Here is a 22,123-nt window from a genome sequence, read left to right as displayed (position 1 = left end):
TATATGTGTTAAGAACATAAGGTTATTCAAAGAATGAATTAAGCTTACACTTTCTAAATAAATAAAGGCAGATGTGATGTGTCTTTTGTTTCTTACCTCCTACATTACAAGTGGCTGGTTATTGCTACCCCAAGCTCAGGGTAGCAATTAGTGCTTATAAAATTAACCAGAGATCAGATCTCTGGTTAATTTTAGAAATGTCCCCCAAATGCCCCCAAAATCAAGTGTCATATATTTTATTTAAAAATAAAAATAGCAGCAGTTTTATGTTTTAATAAAATAACTGCAAAAAGCAGTTTTTAGGGTTTTAGAGTTGGCGGGTGTGTGGTGTTTGGAAAAAAAAAAAACGTCACCGAAAAGTGCCTTTACATTGCGGTCTATGGGAACTGTGTGTTTCCTGTAAATGTATATGCTTATATACATAAATATTTATGTGTTAATACATATATATGCACATTTAAATATATATGTATATAATTATATACATTTATATTTACAATTTGCTGCCATCTCTGTGCTACTTACCACCTTTGCTGTGCTAGGTTCTCAGCCGTCTCAGGGCTCGTTTCCATTGAGCCACTAAAAATTGAGCCGTAAGTTACCAAAGCAGCCGCCAGCTAAAAGTAATTTACGGCTCCATTTTAGTACCAGGTTTCCATTGATAAAGTTTCTGCTTTGCGTGCGGTCGCTCTTTTCATGTAGGTGTAAGTTAGTGTTGTGTTAACACTTCCACCCGATGCCGGATTTCTAAAACATTAATAGGCTACTATGGTAACCCGACCTTACACTACACACGATCGCATATACGGTGCCACATACAAGTGCGGCGCATATATTTTACCCGTCGCTCGCTGTTAAAATAAAACACCTAACGCATGCGCAATATCGACCTCTCAACCGCAACCCCCCACCGTAATAACTAATGTATTAACCCCTAATCCGCCAACTCCCATATCGCAATGTATCTATTTAAACTATTAACCCCTAATCCGCCATACCCCACAATGCATTCTAGCCATTTAACCTATTAACCCCTAATCCACCATGCCCCACAACGCAATCTAGCCATTTAAACTATTAACCCCTAATCTGCCATGCCCCCACAATGCAATGTAGCCATTTAAACTATTAACCTCTAATCCGCCATGCTCACAACGCAATCTAGCCATTTAAACTATTAACCTCTAATCCGCCATGCCCCCACAATGCAGTCTAGCTATTTCAACTATTAACCCCTAAACTGCCATGCCCCCATGTTGCAAATAACTAACCACTAAGCCCTCTAACCTAACACCCCCTAAATTAGCCCCATTACATAAATTAAAATAATCCTAAATTACAATTAAAATAATAAATTCTAAATTACAATTAAAATAAAAAAACCTAACATTCATTTAAAATATATATTTTTTTAAATTAATCTAAAATTACAAAAAATAAAAAGTCTAACATTGCATAAAATAATAAACAAAATTAGTTAAAAACATTTTTTATACCTAATCCCTATGAAAAGCCCTAAATTAAACAGCTCTTTTACCTTTTAAAAAAAATAAGTTCCCCCTAACAGTAAAATAACCCCCAAAATAAAAAAAACTAACACTAAAAAATCCTAAACTATCCATTGCCCCTAAAGGGGCATTTGTATGGCATTGCCCTTAAAAGGGCATTCTGCTTTTTTACAAATGCCCAAAATCCCTAATCTAAAAAATAAAACCACCCAAAAATTAAAAAAAAAACCCCTAAGTCTAACCCACAGATATGTACTCACTGTTCCTGAAGTCCGTCGGTGAAGTCTTCTTCCAAGCTGCGACCTCTTCTATCTTCATCTAGGATCACGGAACTGAAGACTGGCGACCGAGGAACTGAAGACCGATGACCAGGGAGCGTGGAGGATCACCGCCGTACACTGAATATTGAATGCAATTACGCATTTAAATATGGCATACCCTCAATTCCTATTGGCTGATTTGATTCTTCAAATTCAAATCAGCCAATAGGATGAGAGCTACTGAAATCCTATTGGCTGATTTGAACAGCCAATAGAATTTCAGTAGCTCTCTTTCTATTGGCTGATTTGAATTTGAAGAATCAAATCAGCCGATAGGAATGCAAGGTACGCTATATTTAAACGCGCAACTTGCATTGAATATTCAGTTATGGCGGTGATCGTATGAAGAGGATCCTCCACGCTCCTTGGCTCCGCGGTCACTGATCTTCAGTTCCTCGGTCACCGGTCTTCAGTTCTGCGGTCCTGGATGAAGATAGAGGAGGTCACGGCTTGGAAGACTTTACCGCCGGACTTCAGGAACCGTGAGTACCTATCCAGATAGGTACTCACAGTTCCTAAAGTTCGGCGGTAAAGTCTTCTTCCAAGCCGTGACCTCTTCTATCTTCATCCAGGACTGCAGAACTGAAGACCGGTGACTGAGGAACCAAGGTTTTTTTCATTTTTTTCTTCTTCATATTTGTAGATTTTAGGGATTTTAGGCAATTGTAAAAGAGCTGAGTGCCCTTTTAAGGGCTATGCCCATACAAATGCCCCTTTAGGGGCACTGGGTAGTTTGGGATTTTTTTGTGTTAGTTTTTTTTTTTATTGTGGGGAGTTTTACTGTTAGGGGGAATTTAGTTTTTTAAAGTTAAATGAGCTGTTTAACTTAGGGCAATGCCCTACAAAAGGCACTTTTAAGGGATATTGGTAGTTTAGTATTAGATTAGAGGGTGTTTTTATTTTGGGGGGCTTTTTTATTTTCAAAGGGATTGGGTATAATTTTAATATTTTTGATAATTTGGTTTATTATTTTATGTAATGTTAGACTTTTTATTTTTGTAATTTTAGATTAATTTAAACATAGGTTTCTTATCTTTAAAGTAACGTTAGGTTTTTTTGTTTTATTTGTAATTTAGGATTATTTTAATTTATGTAATGGGGTTAATTTAGGGGGTGTTAGGTTAGGGGGCTTAGTTATTAGTTATTTGCGATATGGGGGCATGGTGGTTTAGGGGTTAATAGTTTAAATAGCTAGATTGCGTTGTAGGGGCATGGCAGATTAGGGGTTATTAGTTTAAATGGCTAGATTGCGTTGTGGGGCATGGCAGATTAGGGGTTAATAGTTTAAATAGCTAGATTGCATTGTGGGGCATGGCGGATTAGGGCTTAATAGTTTAAATAGCTAGATTGCATTGTGGGGCATGGCAGATTAGGGGTTAATAGTTTAAATAGATACTTTGCGATATGGGGGCATAGCAGATTAGGGGTTAATAGTTTGCGTTGTGAGGCATGGAGGCTTAGAGGTTAAGACATTTAATTTTTTTATTATTATTATTATTATTCTTTATTTATAAAGCACCAACAGATTCCACAGCGCTGCCCATGGGTACAAGGATAAAAGTACAACGGAGAAACAATACAATAAAAGACAAAATTTTACAGACAAATACAGGGGTAATTGAGGGCCCTGTTCCCGAAGTTGTGATGAGGGGGAGATGGCGGATAGAGGGGTTTTGACGTGTCGGGTTAGATTTCAATGGGAAAAAGGTCTCAAAAAGCACCTTTTTCTGTTTTACACCTTGTTAAGCTGGGTGTAATTTTTGTTAATGTATCGACAGCCTCTGACAATATGTTAACGGTTTGCACGGTCATTGGAAACCAGGTATTATTTAAAGATTAGCAGCTTCTGATACTTTGTATGGTATATGATAATGTTTTCGGCAGCCGGAGTCCGGTTACCGAAATTGAGTTATAATGGGCCTTTGGAAGCAGTCGGTGAACGATATTGCTTCCGACAGCTTATTTAACAGTTTGCGAGTGCACGCAAACCGAATTACGGCTCAATGGAAACGAGCCCTTTGATCGCATGAGAACAAGGCTCCCATTGCCTATAGAAGTGTGCTCTCTGGAGTGCACTGCGCTTAACTTGTAAGCAAAATTTAGCGATTTTTAAAGATATATGTTGATTTTATCTTCAGCCACTGACATTGTTTGCATTTTATGCTTTGTCACAAAATTACCAGGTTTAATTACAACACAAACAGGTGTTCTAATAAGATCAATCAATCTTCTATTTGGCAGCAACTGATCTAAGTTACCAGAAGATTAATACATCTTCTTATTAGACTAAGTTGTATGCCAGGCATTGCCTTGCACAGATCAGTTGATGAACATTCAAATAAAATAAAAGATGCCAGCCAGGAATTTAAAGTGCAGTAGAGAAATAATTTGAAAACCACAAAAGGTTCTTTGTGTGGAGCTCTTAAGCTGGTTTATTTTTTATTTATGTGTCCTATAATATCAGTATATGTAGTACTGCATTATATTGTTATTGAAAATTATAATTTGCATAGCTATGATTATTAAGAATAAATATATACACTGTATATATATATATATATATATATATATATATATTTATTTATATATATATATATATAAATATATATACTGTATATATCTATTATATCTATTATAATTTGTATTACTTATTTTTTTTAAAGTATATACTGTATATATATATATATATATATATATATATATATATATATATATATATGTGAGTATATATATATATATATTGTATATATGTATATAAATACTCTATCTATCTATCTATCTATCTATCTATCATATATCTATCTATCTATCATCTATCTATCTATCTCTCTTCTGCACACCACAGGTAAAGTGAAGGATGTTGCTCTGTCATCTTTTGCATTGAATCGGGTAAAGCAGGAAACAATTGTGCTTTTAATATGTATACTGAGCATGCATAAAACCTGCAATATTGTAGAAAAGAAAAGCGTAGATGTTTTAAAGGGTTCTCAACTCTTACGCAGACACAGTAGGGCCCACACTAATGTGAAGATCCTGGGGCCCTCTGTGAAAGCTGTTAGCACAGCTCTGGGCAGCATTGAAGATAGGAAGCCCTTTCTGAGAGTTAGAGCAGGGTATGCATCTTGGTGCCTGAAGGGGTATGCTAAGTCAGGCACACAGAAGCTGCTTGCCTCTGCCTTGCATATGTCTATGTGTGGTAACTGTGCTGAAGTTTGCGATATTCCTTTAATGCCGGAAGTGAACTTGCAGTGATTTTGGCGCCATGACCAAGTGTTAAAAGGGCTTTGCTTACGTTATTATATTGCCTGATTATTCAATGGTAATCCTGGCATTCTTGATACTACTCTGTGTTCCTGGCTTTGAACCCTGCCTAAGTCTTTGTTTAGGCTTAAAACATTTTCCTGATCTGTTCCTTGTATGGTGGACTGATCTACGGTTGCTGACCTCAGTAACTGTACATTTGACTATTCATTTACCTGCTCCCTTTGCTGTGATACTTGGTTCCTGCCAGATATACTGCTATGGATTTGTGGCCTGTTCTCTGACTACTCTTCTAGATACTCCATGTGTTTCGACACTTGCCTCAGCTTTACAGGTTATGACCACAACCTGTTCCTGGCAATCGAATACTTTCATCTCCTACAGACTTGGTGCCAGAAACTGATCAAAAGTATCTTGTATTGGAATGGAATACTGTTCATAGTCTCATTGCAAAGTACTGATAGTACAAGGCTACTGGTAAAACACATGATAACAAACTTTTATGAAAAGCCATGGCTCTTCTAATGAATTTGAATAGATCCCATAATTGTTTGCTTATTAAATAAAGGGGAAGCAGAACAAGGCATATATATATATATATATATATATATATATATATATATATATATATATATATATATATATATATATATAATATCTAGCAAAATGTGAACATGTGCTCACAATGTGTAAATGATACACTAATAACAGTTTGTTTCATTTAGAGCAATGAACATGCATGTATCCAATCAATTACATTTGTGCTGGATGATGATATTAATAAACAAGTGACTATATTCAGAGGGGGAGAAGTTCAGTTTGGCTCTAACCAAGGTTTTATTCTTAATGGTAAGTAATTTGTAAAACAATAGTTATTTTCCTTTCTCTTCATACATGAGTGACGGTAGCTTGCATAAACCATTTTTTTATGTGATTTCTTCAAAGGTTGTACACAAATGTAAAATTTATTTAAATAATTTGCACAATTTAAATAAGTAGAATTAACATATCATGCTCTGTGTACAACTATATAAATATATGTATCAAGTGTTATATTACCAGTTTCACCATTATTAAGTGACAAATATGGCTTCCTCTGTGATCCCCTAAAGAGCTAAATAAAGGTCTCACAGAAATTTAGCCTATAATTCTGTATTGGTTTTTATAACAGACATATAAAATTTAGTTAAAGGGACAGTCAAGTCAAAATTGAACTTTCATGATTCAGATAGGGCATGCAGATTTAAACAAGTTTCCAATTTACATTTATTATCAAATTTGCTTTGTTCTCTTGGTATTCTTTTTTGAAAGCTAAACCTAGATAGGCTTCATTTCTAAACCAATGAAGACCGCCTCTTATCACAGTGCATTTTGACTGTTTTTCACTGTTAGAGTAAGCATTGATTGACTAAAGGCAAGTCTGTCAAAAGAACTGAAATAAGGGGGCAGGCTACAGAGGCTTAGATACAAGGTAATCACAGAGATAAAACGTATATTAAAATAAAAGTGTTGGTTATGCAAAACTGGAAAATGTGTAATAAAGGGATTATCTATCTTTTTAAACAATAAAACTTTTGGACAGACATAATCACTGACTCTTAACATGCAGGCATTTAGTAGGTATTATGCTGCTGGAGTTATGGCCATTAATCTTTTCTCTAAGCAAATATTTCTAAGGTATTTTCACAATCTTACAAAAAAATAACTTTAGAGTTAATTTTTTGTTGTAAGATTGTGAAAATACCTTAGAAATATGTTTTTAGAGAGAAGAATAATGGCCTTAACCCCAGTAGCATAATACATACTAAATGCCTGCATGTTAAGAGTCAGTTATTATGTCTGTCCATTCATTACTTTATGTCCATCCTTAAGGTTTTCATTGATTTCTCTTGATAGCTTCTCACAGGGTTTGTAGTTTCAGTTGCAAGTCAAGGCAGTGCAAGATTTATTTTGGTTAGGATGAAAAACAGAGGAGAGAGGGTAATCTTATCTGCAGAGGCGTAACTAGAAACCACAGGGCCCAGGTGCAAGAATCTAAGATGCCCCTCCCAAAAAAAGTGAATTTGATACGTATCTTCTTTTTTTTTTTACATTTAACACAGAAAAAAAATGTGAATCAGATTACATGTCTACAAAAGGAGGTACCCTGTGCCCACAGTCTGTGAGATAGTCTGAACCCCCATTACTGTATATAGTGACACTGTTTAACCCACCAGTACTCTATATAGTGAGTCAGTGACACAGTCTGTAATCTGCCGGTGAGATGGCTGGCCTGGCCTGATCCTACCCGCCCCAGTACTTTATAAAGTGACCACAGTAGTCTGTGACATGGTCCAGCCCCCCGTACTGTATATAGTGGTACTGTATAGACTGACACTGTTTACCCCCGCCCCCCCATGCTGTAGTAACAAGGTCTGTAATTTGCTGGTTCCACAAACATACACACACATACATGCATAAATACACACAGTCACATACACACACACACACATAAACACTGATGGGTAAAACAGAAACAATAACCCCTGTAGTCAGAGACACTAGTGAAGCATCATGTCACACTCACATGATATCAGTGCAGGCAGTGGTAGGTCAACGTTTTTATTGTAAACATTTTTTTTTTTTTTTTAAGCTGGGCCCTCACCCTTGGGGGCCCAGTCACAATTGCGACCTCTGCACCCCCTGTAGTTTTGCCAATGCTTCTCTGAATAGGCTGGTTTTCAATGAGCGCCTGAAGCTATACAAGGTTGGAGGCTGATAGAGCCGGTAGAGAGTTCTAGAGATCAAGAGCTGTGTGTGAAAGTGAGAGAGGGAAGTAGAAATAATAAAAGTGGAGAAATGTAGGTCATAGGTTAATCCAAGAGGGCAGGTTGTTGAGTATTTTTAGATGAGTGAGGAAATATAGTTGGGAGTGAGACTGTTAAGTGCTTTATAGGTTAGGGTTAATACTTTGTTGTATTCTAGAGTGACATTTGTTCAGTAGGGTGAACAGAGCAAAATTGAGCATAGCAAATAACAATCTGATAAATAAGAGTTCTTGAAATATAAAGTTTTCAGATTAATTGGGAACATCCAATACAACAATTTCAACAGTTTCCATTAGAGGTTTTTTAAAGACTTGAGAAGCAAAAATGATGAACGGGTTATTACTGTAAACGTAAATGTGTATATACAAACTGTCTGATCCTTGAACAAACGTATTTTAGATTCTTATATAAATGCAAGAGGATTTTAAAAAATATGTGTTCCTTAGGTGATATTGAAGTAAGGAATTTATCATCTATGTTTTTGCAACTGAAGACTAAATTTGGAATAAGAATTCAGTTTGCAAAAGGAGGAGATAGACTCTACATTCAAGCAAGCAGCTCCTGGAAGAGGAGGACCCTAGGGCTTTGTGGAACATTTAATGGCAATCTAAGGGATGACTTCCTGTAAGTCTAATCCACCTTAAATTATTTGCTTTTCTTTATTTCATTAGTAGGAAATGTATTGTGCAGTCTCAAATAATTGATTTTCATCTTTATTTGCTATAGGGGCACCCTTAAAGTGAAAGTAAAGTTACAGTCATTGTTCATTTGCAATCTAATATATATGCAAAATAAAGTGTACTTTCATTCATCAATTCTTTTCAATCGCCTTCTAACTATTTTTATTGCCTTTTTTCTTTTGCCGAAGACTACCGCCGTTCCTCCACCTGCATACATTTTGTTTATTGCACGAGTGACGATTCAATCCATATCTAACGAATTAGTTCCCCCAGTGGCATCTAAATTGACAGGATAACCTCCCACTTGTTAAAGTGCGCATGCCTGAAACCCAAAACTTAAAGTCACTCAACAAGAGCGTTCCCGACAGCCACATGCGCATAGCTGGATAATCTCCACAAAGCAACTAAACAATGAATCAACTGATTCATTGCTAGTAGGTTTTGATCGCAGATCGTAACTTAGCACATGGGCATAGCTTGACAAATATGAGAACGCGCACGCTTACATACGCAAACGTCGGGTGGGAACGCAGAAATATTTTCCATACAGAAAGCCGGAAGAAAGCGAGGGGAAGGAGGAAGCAAATAAAAGACGGCAGTTGTAAATATATATTTTATCTAAGTTGTGTTATATTTCCTAAAAAATGAAGTTAGCGACTACAATGTGGGGCACTGTATGAGACTAAACTGGTAATCACAACATTGAAAATTTACTTTCACTTTAACTTCTACAATTCATTGTACACCACATTTTCTACTAGACATCATTACAGTGTATGGGGATTGTTGTAGCTAAATCATTTGATAAGCTTTTCTAAAGCATTATAATTCACCCTGTTTTTGGCTAAACAATTTTTATGAGGCACATAAATAAACCCTAAACCTTTATTCTTGACTTTTATTGTTTGCACATAAAATAACAACATTTAAATATTTAACAAAATGTTTACATGAAATTAAATGTATTGTAAATTAAAACTTCTAGGAAATGGTTGTTTACAAACAACTGATACTTATGTATATATGCTCATTGGCTGAAAAGGAGAACCTCTACAAGTCTAAAAGCAGGTTTATTTAGTACATTAATGTTTAACCTATCTTTAATCCGAGTCCAGAACATAGATTTAACCTTATCCTAATCCCTACACCTAGCCCTTACATTACCTTAAGCATAGCCCTAATCTGACCCTTAACCCTTGCCTAATCCTGATTTTAGCTATAACCCTAGCCCAAATCCTATTCCTAGCCCTAAATAAAATGTGCCCCATTTACTAACAAGCAGGCAGGCAAGGAACCTGTTTGCCTGTAGGGCTTGTGAAGCTGAACTTGCATAGGAACAGAGCTTTTCGGTTGTCCTGGACAATCTAAGGTGGCTAAGGAGTTAGAAAGCAGATATCTGAAGACTGCTGCTTTTTAACTTGCTGTTGTGTGCTCTAAAGTTTATAGACAACATGCTAAATGTCACCATTCACTTATCTGAAGCATGATGGCCAGTACCTATGAATAGCTGTTGTAATGAGCAATAAGAACTTCCACATAACATATAGGCACCCAAAATTTTGACAATGGTATTGTAATGGTCAGCATTCCAACCAAGGGCCACATTTCAAGTGGTGCACTAAATATCTTTTTCAATTGCACATTAACTGCTTTAAAAGTAAAAATATATCACAGCTGGTTAGCGCACATTTTACAAGTTAGAAGTAAAAAAGTTATCACACATGCGAAAGTTCATTGTACGCTAACTTCAGGACTTCAAATACTGCAACAATGCGCTGCAAACAAACTAGTAACAGTTATCGATCATACACTAACCCGACACGGCATTATACTAAATGTGCTAAACAAGAAGTGAAATACTTTACTTTCCAATGCTCTTCACATAGAAGAAAATACATTATTATTTCATGTAAATGGAAAGAGTCCATGAGCTAGTGACGTATGGGATATACATTCCTACCAGGAGGGGGCAAACTTTCCCAAACCTCAAAACGCCTATAAATACACCTCCCACCACACTCACACCTTAGTTTTACAAACTTTGCCTCCTATGGAGGTGGTGGAGTACGTTTTTGCTTGATTTCGTCTATGATAAGCGCTTCTAAGCATTTTGAAGCACACTTCCTCTTAGAGTACTGTGTTTATCAGAGGGATGTGAAGAGAGTATCGGTTGTTGATTTTTATAGTTTCGCTCATGGGAAACCTTTTTAAGGGTTCTCTGTTATCGGTCGTAGGGATTCATCTCCTACCTCCCTTTTCAGATCGATGATATACTTTTATATACCATTACCTCTGCTGATAGTTTTCAGGACTGGTTTGGCTGTCTGCTATATGTGGATGGGTGTCTTTCGGTAAGCATCTATCATTGTTTAAGACACTCTCAGCTATGTTTGGCGCTTTATGTATGTCTATGTGTATTTCCCTTTGCAGTCTAACAGTTTCAGTATGGGAATCATGTTTTAGGAAGTTATTTTTTAATATTTTCTTACCTGGGGTTTAGTCTTTTTTTCCAATTTGACTTGTTTTTCCTTAATTTCATGGGCAAATCTAGGCTTGTGAGGGGGCAAAATACTGTTATTTATTGCAATATTTTTTTGGCGCAAATTTGCGTCTTTAGTGTCGCAAGTTTCGTCATGCCTGCGTCTTTATTGACGTTAGGTTGTTTGGCGCGAAGTTGCGCTTGTTATGACGCAAGTTGCCTCATTTCCGGAGGTTGGAATATATTTTTTGGTTATTTTACCCCACTTCCTTTATGCTCCTTGCTCTCTTTATACTCTAGAGGGCTATGCTGTTTTCTTTTCTGCCTATTTAGCATATGCATTTTTTCCCATTCCTGAAACTGCTATATGAGGAAATTGGATATTTTGTTTAAATGTTATTTTTTATTTTACATTTTGCAAGATGTCTCAGTCTGATCCTGTCTCAGAAGCTACTGTACACAGTTCTACCAAAGCTAAGTGTATCTGTTGTAAGCAAACTGAGATTATATCTCTGGTTATATTATGTAACAGTTATCATGATAAGGTTTTGCATGCCGATAATGTTTCTATTAGTACTAGTACAGCGTCTGTTGTTCCCTCAACATACAATGTACATGATATCCCTGTTGATATGAAAAATTATATTACTAATGCAATACAGAAGGCTATCGGCTAGATTACGAGTTTTGCATTATGAGAGGTGCGGTGCTAACTTGCATGTTATTGTCACCGCTCACCTCCCTACAGCGCTGGTATTACAGGATTACAAAAACCTGGCGTTAGAAGGCAATATTGCAGCGTAAAGCAAAATTGAGCTCCATACCGCACTCCAATACCAGCGCTGCTGAAAGCTGCGGTGAGCTGCTTTTACGTGCACATGCACGATTTCCCCATAGACATCAATGGGGAGAGCCGGCTGAAGTCTAACACCTGCAAAAAAGCAGCGTAAAGCTCCATAACGCAGCCCCATTGATTCCTATTGGGAAAGAAAATTTATGTCTATACCTAACACCCTAACATAAACCCTGAGTCTAAACACCCCTAATCTTACACTTATTAACCCCTAATCTGCTGCCCCCGACATCGGCGACACCTACATTATACTTATTAACCCCTAATCTGCCGCCCCAACATCGCAGACACCTACTTATACTTATTAACCCCTAATCTGTTGCCCCCAACATCGCTGACACCTACATAATGTTATTAACCCCTAATCTATTAGATTAGGTGTAATTAGTTTAAATATCTGATAATTTCTTTTTTTATTTTGTGTAATTTAGTGTTTGTTTGTTTTATGTAATTTAGTTAATTGTATTTAATTTAGGTAATTGATTTATTTGTAGTGTAGGGTTAGGTGTCAGTGTAAGACAGGTTAGGTTTTATTTTACAGGTAAATTTGTATTTATTTTAGCTAGGTAGCTAGTAAATAGTTAACTATTTACTAACTATTCTACCGAGTTAGTACAAACTTGCCTGTGAAATAAAAATAAATCCTAAACTAGCTACAATATAACTATTAGTTATATTGTAGCTAGCTTGGGGTTTATTTTACAGGTAAGTATTTAGTTTTAAATATGAATTATTTAGTTATTAATAGTAGGTTTTATTTAGATTTATTTTAATTACATAAATGTTAGTGGGTGTTAGGGTTAGGGTTAGACTTAGCTTTAGGGGTAAATAAATTTAGTATATTGGTGGCAGAAGATTAGGGGTTAATAAATGTAGCTAGGTGGTGGCGATGTTAGGGGTGGCAGATTAGGGGTTAATAATATTTAACTAGTGTTTGAGATGCGGGAGTACAGCGGTTTAGGGGTTGATATGTTTATTATAGTGGTGGCAATGTCCGGAGCGGCAGATTAGGGGTTAATTATTTTATTTTATTATTTGCGATGCGGGAGGGCCTCGGTTTAGGGGTTAATAGGTAGTTTATGGGTGTTAGTGTACTTTTTAGCACTTTGCGGCACAAGCGAGGGAACCCGCGTCGCCCGCAGTTTCAGCTCGCATCTCGAGCTATCCAATATACGGCGCCGTCAGATGCTAACGTGCCGTAAGTCGGATAAACCAGCGATGTCCAGAAATCTGCGCAAGTACAAATTTCTGGCGTCGCCAGTGACTTACGCCACGTTAGAAACTGCCGGCGCCTACAAAACCTGACTAAAGTATGAAATCACCCGCACTGTCTAACACGCCTCCCTAACATAGCCCGACACGTCTAACCCTCTATCCGCTATCCCCCCTCAGTATCCTAACAATAAAATATGTAACCCCTAACCCCTAAACCGCCGCTCCCGGACCCCGCCACCAGCTATATTAAATCTATAACCCCCTAAAGTGAGCCCCTACCCCGCCGACATCTACCTTACCTACCCCCTAAAGTGAGCCTCTACCCGCCGCCATCTATTTTAAAATTATTAACCCCTAATTTAATCCCCCTACCCCGCCGCCATCTATATTAAATTATTTAACCCCTAAAATACTAAACTATCCCTACCACTAAACCTAAGTCTAACCCTACAAATAGCCCTGAAAAGGGCTTTTTGCGTGGCATTGCCCCAAAGTAACAGCTCTTTTGCCAGCCCTTAAAAGGACTTTTTGCGGGGCATGCCCCAAATAATTCAGCTCTTTTACCAGCCCTTAAAAGGGCTTTTGGCGGGGCTTTGTCACAAAGTAAACTGCTCTTTTGCCTACAATCTACATCCCCCTACACCGCGGCCACCTATAATAAATGTATTAACCCCTAATCTAATCCCCCTACACCGCCGCCAGCTATATTAACTATATTAACCCTAATTATATTAGGGTTAATATAGTTAATATAGTTATTATATTATATATATTAACTATATTAACCCTAATTATATTAGGGTTAATATAGTTAATATCGTTATTATATTATATATATATATATATATTAAGTATAATAACCCTATCTAACTCTAACATCCCTAACTAAACTCTTATTAAGATAAATCTAATATTAATATTATTAATTAAAATATTCCTATTTAAATCTAAATACTTACCTATAAAATAAACCCTAAGATAGCTACAATATAATTAATAATTACATGTTAGGGTTTATATTTATTTTACAGGTAAATTGTTAATTATTTTAACTAGGTATAATAGCTATTAAATAGTTATTAACTATTTAATAGCTACCTAGTTAAAATAATTACCCAATTACCTGTAAAATAAATCCGAACCTAAGTTACAAATACACCTACACTATCAATAAATTAAATAAACTACAAATATCTATCTAAAAATACAATTAAATAAACTAAACTAAATTACAAAAAAACAAACACTAAATTACAAAAAATAAAAAAAAGATTACAAGATTTTTAAGATAATTACACCTATTCTAAGCCCCCTAATAAAATAATAAAGCCCCCCAAAATAAAAAAAAATTCCCTACCCTATTCTAAATTAAAAAAAGTTCAAAGCTCTTTTACCTTACCAGCCCTTAAAAGGGGCATGCCCCAAAGAAAACTGCTCTTTTGCCTGAAAAAAAAACACAATACCACCCCCCAACATTACAACCCACATACCCCTAATCTAACCCAAACCCCCCTTAAATAAACCTAACACTACCCCCCTGAAGATCTCCCTACCTTATCTTCACCACGCCGGGCCGAACTCCTCATCCGATCCGGGTGATGTCTATCCAAGTGGCAAAGAAGAAGTCTTCATCCCGGCGATGTTTTTATCCAAGCGGCAGCAAAGTCTTCTTCCATCCGGCAGCATCTTCCATCAAGCGGCATCTTCAATCTTCTTTCTTCGCTCCACCGACGCGGAGCATCCATCCCGGCCGACGACTGAACGACGAATGAGGTACCTTTAAATGACGTCATCCAAGATGGCGTCCATCGAATTCCGATTGGCTGATAGGATTCTATCAGCCAATCGGAATTAAGGTAGAAAAATCTGATTGGCTGATTGAATCAGCCAATCAGATTCAAGTTCAATCCGATTGGCTGAACCAATCAGCCAATCAGATTGAGCTCACATTCTATTGGCTGTTCCGATCAAAGGGTTTGGAATCCTCTAGAGGCGAGATTACTAATCAATATCTTAGAACTCCGTGCTATTTTCAGGGCTCTTCAGGCTTGGCCCCTATTAAAGAGAGAACTTTTCATTTGCTTTCAGACAGACAATATCACAACTGTGGCATATGTCAATCATCAGGGAGGCACTCACAGTCCTTCAGCAATAAAAGAAGTATCACAGATGCTTTCTTGTGCGGAATACAACTTTTGTCTAATTTCTGCGATTCATATTCCAGGTGTAGACAATTGGGAAGCGGATTATCTCAGCCATCAGACTTTACATCCGGGGGAGTGGTCTCTCCATCCAGATGTTTTTTCAGATTGTATAGATGTGGGGTCTTTCAGAAATAGATCTGATAGCTTCCCATCTAAACAATAAACTTTTCAGATACCATTCCAGGTACAGGTATCCTCAGGCGGAGATGGTGGATGCGTTAGCAGTTCCTTGGTCTTATCAACTTGCTTATATTTTTCTGCCTCTAGTTCTTCTTCCAAGTGTGATCTCCAAGAACAATCGCATGTGTTTCTGAAAGCACCAGCATGGCCTCACAGGTTTTGATATGCGGATCTTGTCCGGATGTCCAGTTGTCAACCCTGGCCACTTCCTTTAAGGCCAGACCTTCTGTCTCAAGGTCCGTTTTTCCATCAGGATCTCAAATCGCTAAATTTGAAGGTATGGAAATTGAACGCTTAGTGCTTAGTCATAGAGGTTTCTCTGACTCAGTGATTAATACTATGTTGCAGGCACGTAAGTCTGTTTCAAGGAAGAATTATTATCGGGTTTATAAAACCTATATATTTCATGGTGTTCTTCTCATAAGTTCTCTTGGCATTCTTTTAGAATTCCTAGAATTTTACAGTTTCTTCAGGACGTTTGGATAAAGGTTTTTGTGCAAGTACTTTGAAGGGACAAATCTCTGCTGTTTTATTTCATAGAAAGATTGCTAAACTTCCTAATATTCACTGTTTTGTTCAGGCTTTGGTCCGTATTAAGCCTGTTATTAAATCTATTTCTCCTCCTTGGAGTCTTAATTTGGTTTTGAAGGTTTTGCAGGCTCCTCTTTTTGAGCCTATGCATTCTTTGGATATTAAACTACTTTCTTGGAAAGTATTGTTCCTTTTGGCTATCTCTTTTGCTAGAAGAGTTTCTGAATGGTCTGCTCTCTCTTGTGAGTCTCCTTTTCTGATTTTCCATCAGGATAAAGCTGTTTTGCGGACTTCGTTTAAATTTCTTCCTAAGGTTGTGAATTCTAACAACATTAGTAGAGAAATTGTTGTTCCTTCCTTGTGTCCGAATCCTAAGAATTCTTTTGAGAAATCATTACGCTCTTTGGATGTGGTAAGAGCTTTGAAATACTATGTTGAGGCTACTAAAGATTTCAGGAAGACTTCTAGTCTACTTCTTCTCTTTCTGGTTCCTGGAAAGGTCAGAAAGCCTCTGCCATTTCTTTGGCATCTTGGTTAAAGCTTTTGATTCATAAGGCTTACTTGGTAGCGGGGCAGTCTCTGCCTCAGAGAATTACGGCTCATTCTACTAGATCAGTTACTTTTAAGAATGAAGCTTCAGTTGATCAGATTTGCAAAGCAGCAACTTGGTCTTCTTTGCATACATTTACAAAATTTTACCATTTCAATGTATTTGTTTCTTCTGAAGCAGTCTTTGTTAGAGAAGTTCTTCAGGCAGCTGTCTCAGTTTGATTCTTCCGTTTATATTTTAAGTTTTTTTCTTGAAATTTATAAGAAAAACGTATTTGTTGTTTGGATTTTCTCAGCGGAAATAGCTGTTTTTATTTAACCCCTCCCTCTCTAGTAACTCTTCTGTGGACTTCCACATCTGTGGTATTTTATCCCATACATCACTAGCTCATGGACTCTTGCCATTTACATGAAAGAAAACATAATTTATGTAAGAACTTACCTGATAAATTAATTTATTTTATAATGGCAAGAGTATATGAGGCCCACCATCTATCTATCTAAATATTTAAAAAAAATAAAAAATGTATTTCTATATACAGACACACACATATGTATATATCTATACTTTAATTGCATTTGTAACGCGTTTGTCGCCATCGCCAGTTGCGCACGCATCCTCAAAGAAATGTTGGGAGCGCGAGTCAGCTAAAAGAATGTTCGCTGCATCCAGGTGGTTTCCAAAAATGGCCCCTGCCATTTTTGGAATCCACCGGGATGCAGCGAAGGCAAATGGAGCATTACAAAAAAAACTAACCGCTCACAAGAAGTTTAAAAAAAAAACATAAAAACTAAACGCCCGCAATAAGTATTACCAAAAAAACTAACCGCCCACAATAAGTTTAAAAAAACAAACAAAAAAAAACCTAACCGCCCGCAATAAGTATTACAAAAAAAACTAACCGCCCGCAATAAGTATTACAAAAAAAACTAACCGCCCACAAACAAGTATTACAAAAAAAACAACTAACTGCCCGCAATAAGTATTACAAAAAAAACTAACTGCCCACAATAAGTATTACAAAAAAAAAGCTAACCGCCCGCAATAAGTATTAAAAAAATCTAACCGCCCGTACAAAGTATTAAGAAAAAACAAAAAAAAAAAAACTACCTTATACCATTATTAACCCCTAAATCCGCCAACCCTAACATCACAAACTACTTAATACATCTATTAACCCCTAATTCGCCATTCCCCCACATCACAAATTAAATAATTAATTTATTAACCACTAAATCCCATCCACCACAATAAACTAATTTGCCTATTAAAGCCTTCACCGCCAACCCCCACAATGCAAATAACTAAATTAATGACTAAGCCCCCTAACCTAACACCCCCTAAATTAACCCCTTAATTAAATAAAATAATAAAATACTACCGGCTAGATTACGAGTTGTGCGTTAAGGTAAAAAAGCAGCGTTAAGAGGTCCTAAAGCTGCTTTTTTACGCCTGCTGCTATTACGAGTCTTGCAGGTTTAGGGGCACCGCACACTTCTTTGGCCTTACCGCAAAACGACTTACGTAAACTTCGTAAAGTCTTTTTTTCTATGGGACTTCCATAGCACTGATATTACGAGTCTGTCCTGGGAGGCCAAAAAGTGAGAGGTACACCCTCTACCTCCAAGATCCCTAACGTATTTAAAAGTCAGTAGTTAAGAGTTTTATGGTACAACGCCGTAACATAAAACCTATAACTAAAGTGCTAAAAAGTAAACTAACACCCATAAACTACCTATTAACCCCATAAACCGAGGCCCTCCCGCATCGCAAACACTAAAATAAAATGTTTAACCCCCTAATCTGCCGCTCCAGACATCGCCACAACTATAACAAACATATTAACCCCTTTAACCCCTAATCTGCCGTTCCTAACATTGCCGCCATCTACCTACATTTATTAACCCCTAATCTGCCGCCCCCAACGTCGCTGCCACTATACTAAATGTATTAACCCCTAAATCTAAGTCTAAGCCTAACCCTAACACGCCCTAACTTAAATATAATTACAATAAATCTTAATAAAAATTAATATTATTATCTAAATACTTCCTATTTGAAACTAAATACGTACCTATAAAATAAACCCTAAGCTAGCTACAATATAACTAATAGTTACATTGTAGCTATCTTATGGTTTATTTTTATTTTACAGGAAAGTTTGTATTTATTTTAACTAGGTACAATAGTTATTAAATAGTTATTTACTATTTAATAACTACCTAGCTAAAATAAATACAAAAGTACCTGTAAAATAAAACCTAACCTAAGTTACAATAACATCTAACCTAACCCTACAATTAAGTAAATTAACTACATTAAAAACAATTAAATAAATTAAATTAAATTAGCTAAAGTACAAAAAACAAACAAACACTAAATTACAGAAAATAATAAACAAATGACAAGATATTTAAACTAATTACACCTAATCTATTAGCCCTATCAAAATAAAAAAAGCCCCCCCAAATAAAAAAACTCCCTAGCCTAAATTAAACTATCAATAGCCCTTAAAAGGGCCTTTTGCAGGGCATTGCCCCAAAGAAATCAGCTCTTTTACCTGTAACAAAAATACAAACAACCCCCCCAACAGTAAAACCCACTACCCACACAACCAACCCCCCAAATAAAATACTATCTAAAAAAACCTAAGCTCCCCATTGCCCTGAAAAGGGGAATTGGATGGGCATTGCCCTTAAAAGGGAAGTTAGCTCTATTGCAAACCCTAACCTAAAAATAAAGCCCAGCCAATACACCCTTAAGAAAACCTAACACTAACCCCCTGAAGATCGACTTACAGTTCTGAAGACCGGACATCTATCCTCAAGGAAGCGGCAGAAGTCTTCATCCAGGCCGGGCCGAAGTCCTCAACGAAGCCGGGAGAAGTCTTCATCCAAGCCAGGCGAAGTGGTCCTCCAGACAGGCAGAAGTCTTCATCCAGACGGCATCTTCTATCTTCATCCATCCGACGCGGAGCGGGTCCATCTTCAAGACATCCGACGTGGAGCATCCTCTTCATACGGAGTCTTCTTACTGAATGAAGGTACCCTTAAGTGACGTCATCCAAGATGGCGTCCCTTAGATTCCGATTGGCTGATAGAATTCTATCAGCCAATCGGAATTAAGGTAAAAAAATCCTATTGGCTGATGCAATCAGCCAATAAGATTGAAGTTCAATCATATTGGCTGATCCAATCAGCCAATAGGATTAAGCTCACATTCTATTTAATTTTTAAATTGCCCAAAAAAAAAACAAATAGATACTCACAGTTCCTGAAGTCCGGCGGAGAAGGTCTTCTTCCAGGTTGGTCCATAATCTTCATCCACAGCGAAGGCGGCACGGAGCGAAGGTGCGGAGCGGTGTTCCCAAATGTGGCGATCCGCAATAATGCAGCAGTACCTTTCAGCATTTACTACTAATCATGGAGATATGTTTGAAATGCAAAAGTTTATTGCACATGGATCTTACTCGTAGAATGCAAAGAGCTAAACACATATCTTTACAAGATTATATTAAACTAGACTGGTGCTCTAACATATTTTGTAAAACCTACTAAAAATATTTGTCTAAGGAAATAAAATATATGTATGGTATAACAGATTAAACTTAGGTTAGAATACTACATTTTTGGCACTGCTATTGATTTGCTATGTTTCTGTTTGGTTTATATTTAATTAGGTCTTTATTAGGAAGTGTACAAACACCATGGTCACTTTGAGACACGGCATTGTGTTGCTACCTACGGTTTACTTTGTAAATAAGAGAATCACATTTACAGTCTTATCACTGAATTATCTGTTGGACCTGAGAAGTACAACTGATGCGTTTATTGCTATTAGTTCCCCTGCAGGTATGATTGAAGGGACACCCCAGCTTCATGCCAATGCTTGGAAGATTTCATCTGCGTGCTTAACTCCAGTAAACGTTCCGGTAGTGGATCCATGTGACATAAATCTTCAAAATGGTAAAATGTTAAAAAGAAAAATGCTACTCATTAAAATGTATCTGGCGTAAAACTGAATGCATAGGCTATAGATGGAATTTTTTTAAATGCCTACACTGGGACATTGCTTACTGAAATAAAAGCACAGACGATGAACAGAAAACATTTAGGGCTAGATTAAAAGTGGAGCACTAAATTATTGTGCACGATAAATAACCAGCAATTACAAGCGGCTGGTTTTTGCTACTGCGAGCTGGCGATAGCAATTAGCACTCAGATCTCTGGTTAATTTTATCAAAGTGCCCCAAATGCCCTCAAAATAGAGGGCATTATAATTTTTTATTTTAAAAATGTAGCATTTTTTTAAAATAAACAACTACACTAGGCAGTTTTGGGGCTTTAAAGTTGGTGGGTGTGGGGTGTTAGAAAAAAACGGCACTGAAAAGTGCCTTTACATTGCGGTCTATGGGAACTGCGTGTTCCCAGTAAATATAGATGTATATGAATATTTACATATAGATTTATGTATTTATATGTGTATCACATATTAACACATAAATATATATGTAAATAAGCATAAACATGTATATTTAAAAAAGCTACAATTGCTGCACTACTAACTCCCTTCACTGCGCTTAGGTTCTGAAGCCATCTCTGACCGCATCAGAATGAGACTCCCATTGGAGCCCATGGAAGCGCGCTCTTGTGAGCGCAATGCTTCCTAGCAATGCGAACTCAAGCTCATGGTCTTATTGCGCTTTACTGGTATTACTCAGTGGAGCACTAATATCGTTTGTGCGCAATCGAGAATTAGCATTCCACTTGTATTCACGCCCTTAAGGTCTTGTTAAATAAATATACATTTTAACACATCTCATGTGGAAAAAAAAAATTAAAACAAAATATCAAAAGCAATGTCGAAAAATAAAAACTTGTTAGAGAAAATGAGAAAGAATCATATGACATTTACATTATTCAAGGAGCATGGTAATGACTCAACCTTTGAAGTATGACCTAGAAGTAGAGTGGAAAAATAGTATGTGCGCTAACATTGCTAGCACAATCCATAGCGCTCCCATTTTTACTCCCATTTTAGTGGAAAGTAAAATTTTAGCACTCGAGCAAAGGCCTGGGTGCGCTAAGATCTGGAGGTAAGAGAGCGTGCTAACTCCTTCAGCTAATAGATTCCTATAGATTCAGGTCTTGGTTTTCCTCGACCGCTAACCTGAAGGTGTGCTAAAAAATATGAAATAGTGGGTTTCTTCACAAACTACATTTTCTTTTAAATGAGTTTTTATTGAGGTTAAGCATATGAACATATATTAACATACTGACAAGAAATGTACATACACAAAGTTACAGTAGTCAGGCAAAACAGGATGACTTGCAAAATAGAAGTGGTTATACAGATAGCTGTCTGTCTGTATTGTTTTGAAACCTCATTTTTAGATAGATATTACCTTATGATTGTAGCTATTTTACTGGTCTCAAGACTCTCTCGTGGGTTTAATGGAACCAAGGGCTCTGCAGGTAAGTAAGTTGCAGCATATGCAGTAATAATCAATCGCTGATACAGGTGTCTAGTTCAGAG

At 36.9% G+C, this 22,123-nt stretch overlaps 1 protein-coding gene across 1 annotated transcript in view; it reads left to right on the top strand.

The window, feature by feature from the left end:
* OTOGL (otogelin like) overlaps positions 1-22,123 on the top strand; it is a 410,237-nt gene that overhangs the window by 100,783 nt on the left and 287,331 nt on the right. Inside the window, exons 13-15 of the mRNA XM_053719241.1 lie at positions 5,815-5,938; positions 8,343-8,520; positions 20,429-20,553. Of these exons, the coding sequence (XP_053575216.1) occupies positions 5,815-5,938; positions 8,343-8,520; positions 20,429-20,553 (427 nt within the window). The remainder of the gene's footprint in view (positions 1-5,814; positions 5,939-8,342; positions 8,521-20,428; positions 20,554-22,123) is intronic.

The sequence above is a fragment of the Bombina bombina genome, chromosome 6 (assembly GCF_027579735.1).
Source record: "Bombina bombina isolate aBomBom1 chromosome 6, aBomBom1.pri, whole genome shotgun sequence".
In the NCBI taxonomy this organism is placed as follows: domain Eukaryota; kingdom Metazoa; phylum Chordata; class Amphibia; order Anura; family Bombinatoridae; genus Bombina; species Bombina bombina.
This window is presented reverse-complemented; position numbering and strand designations above follow the sequence as displayed.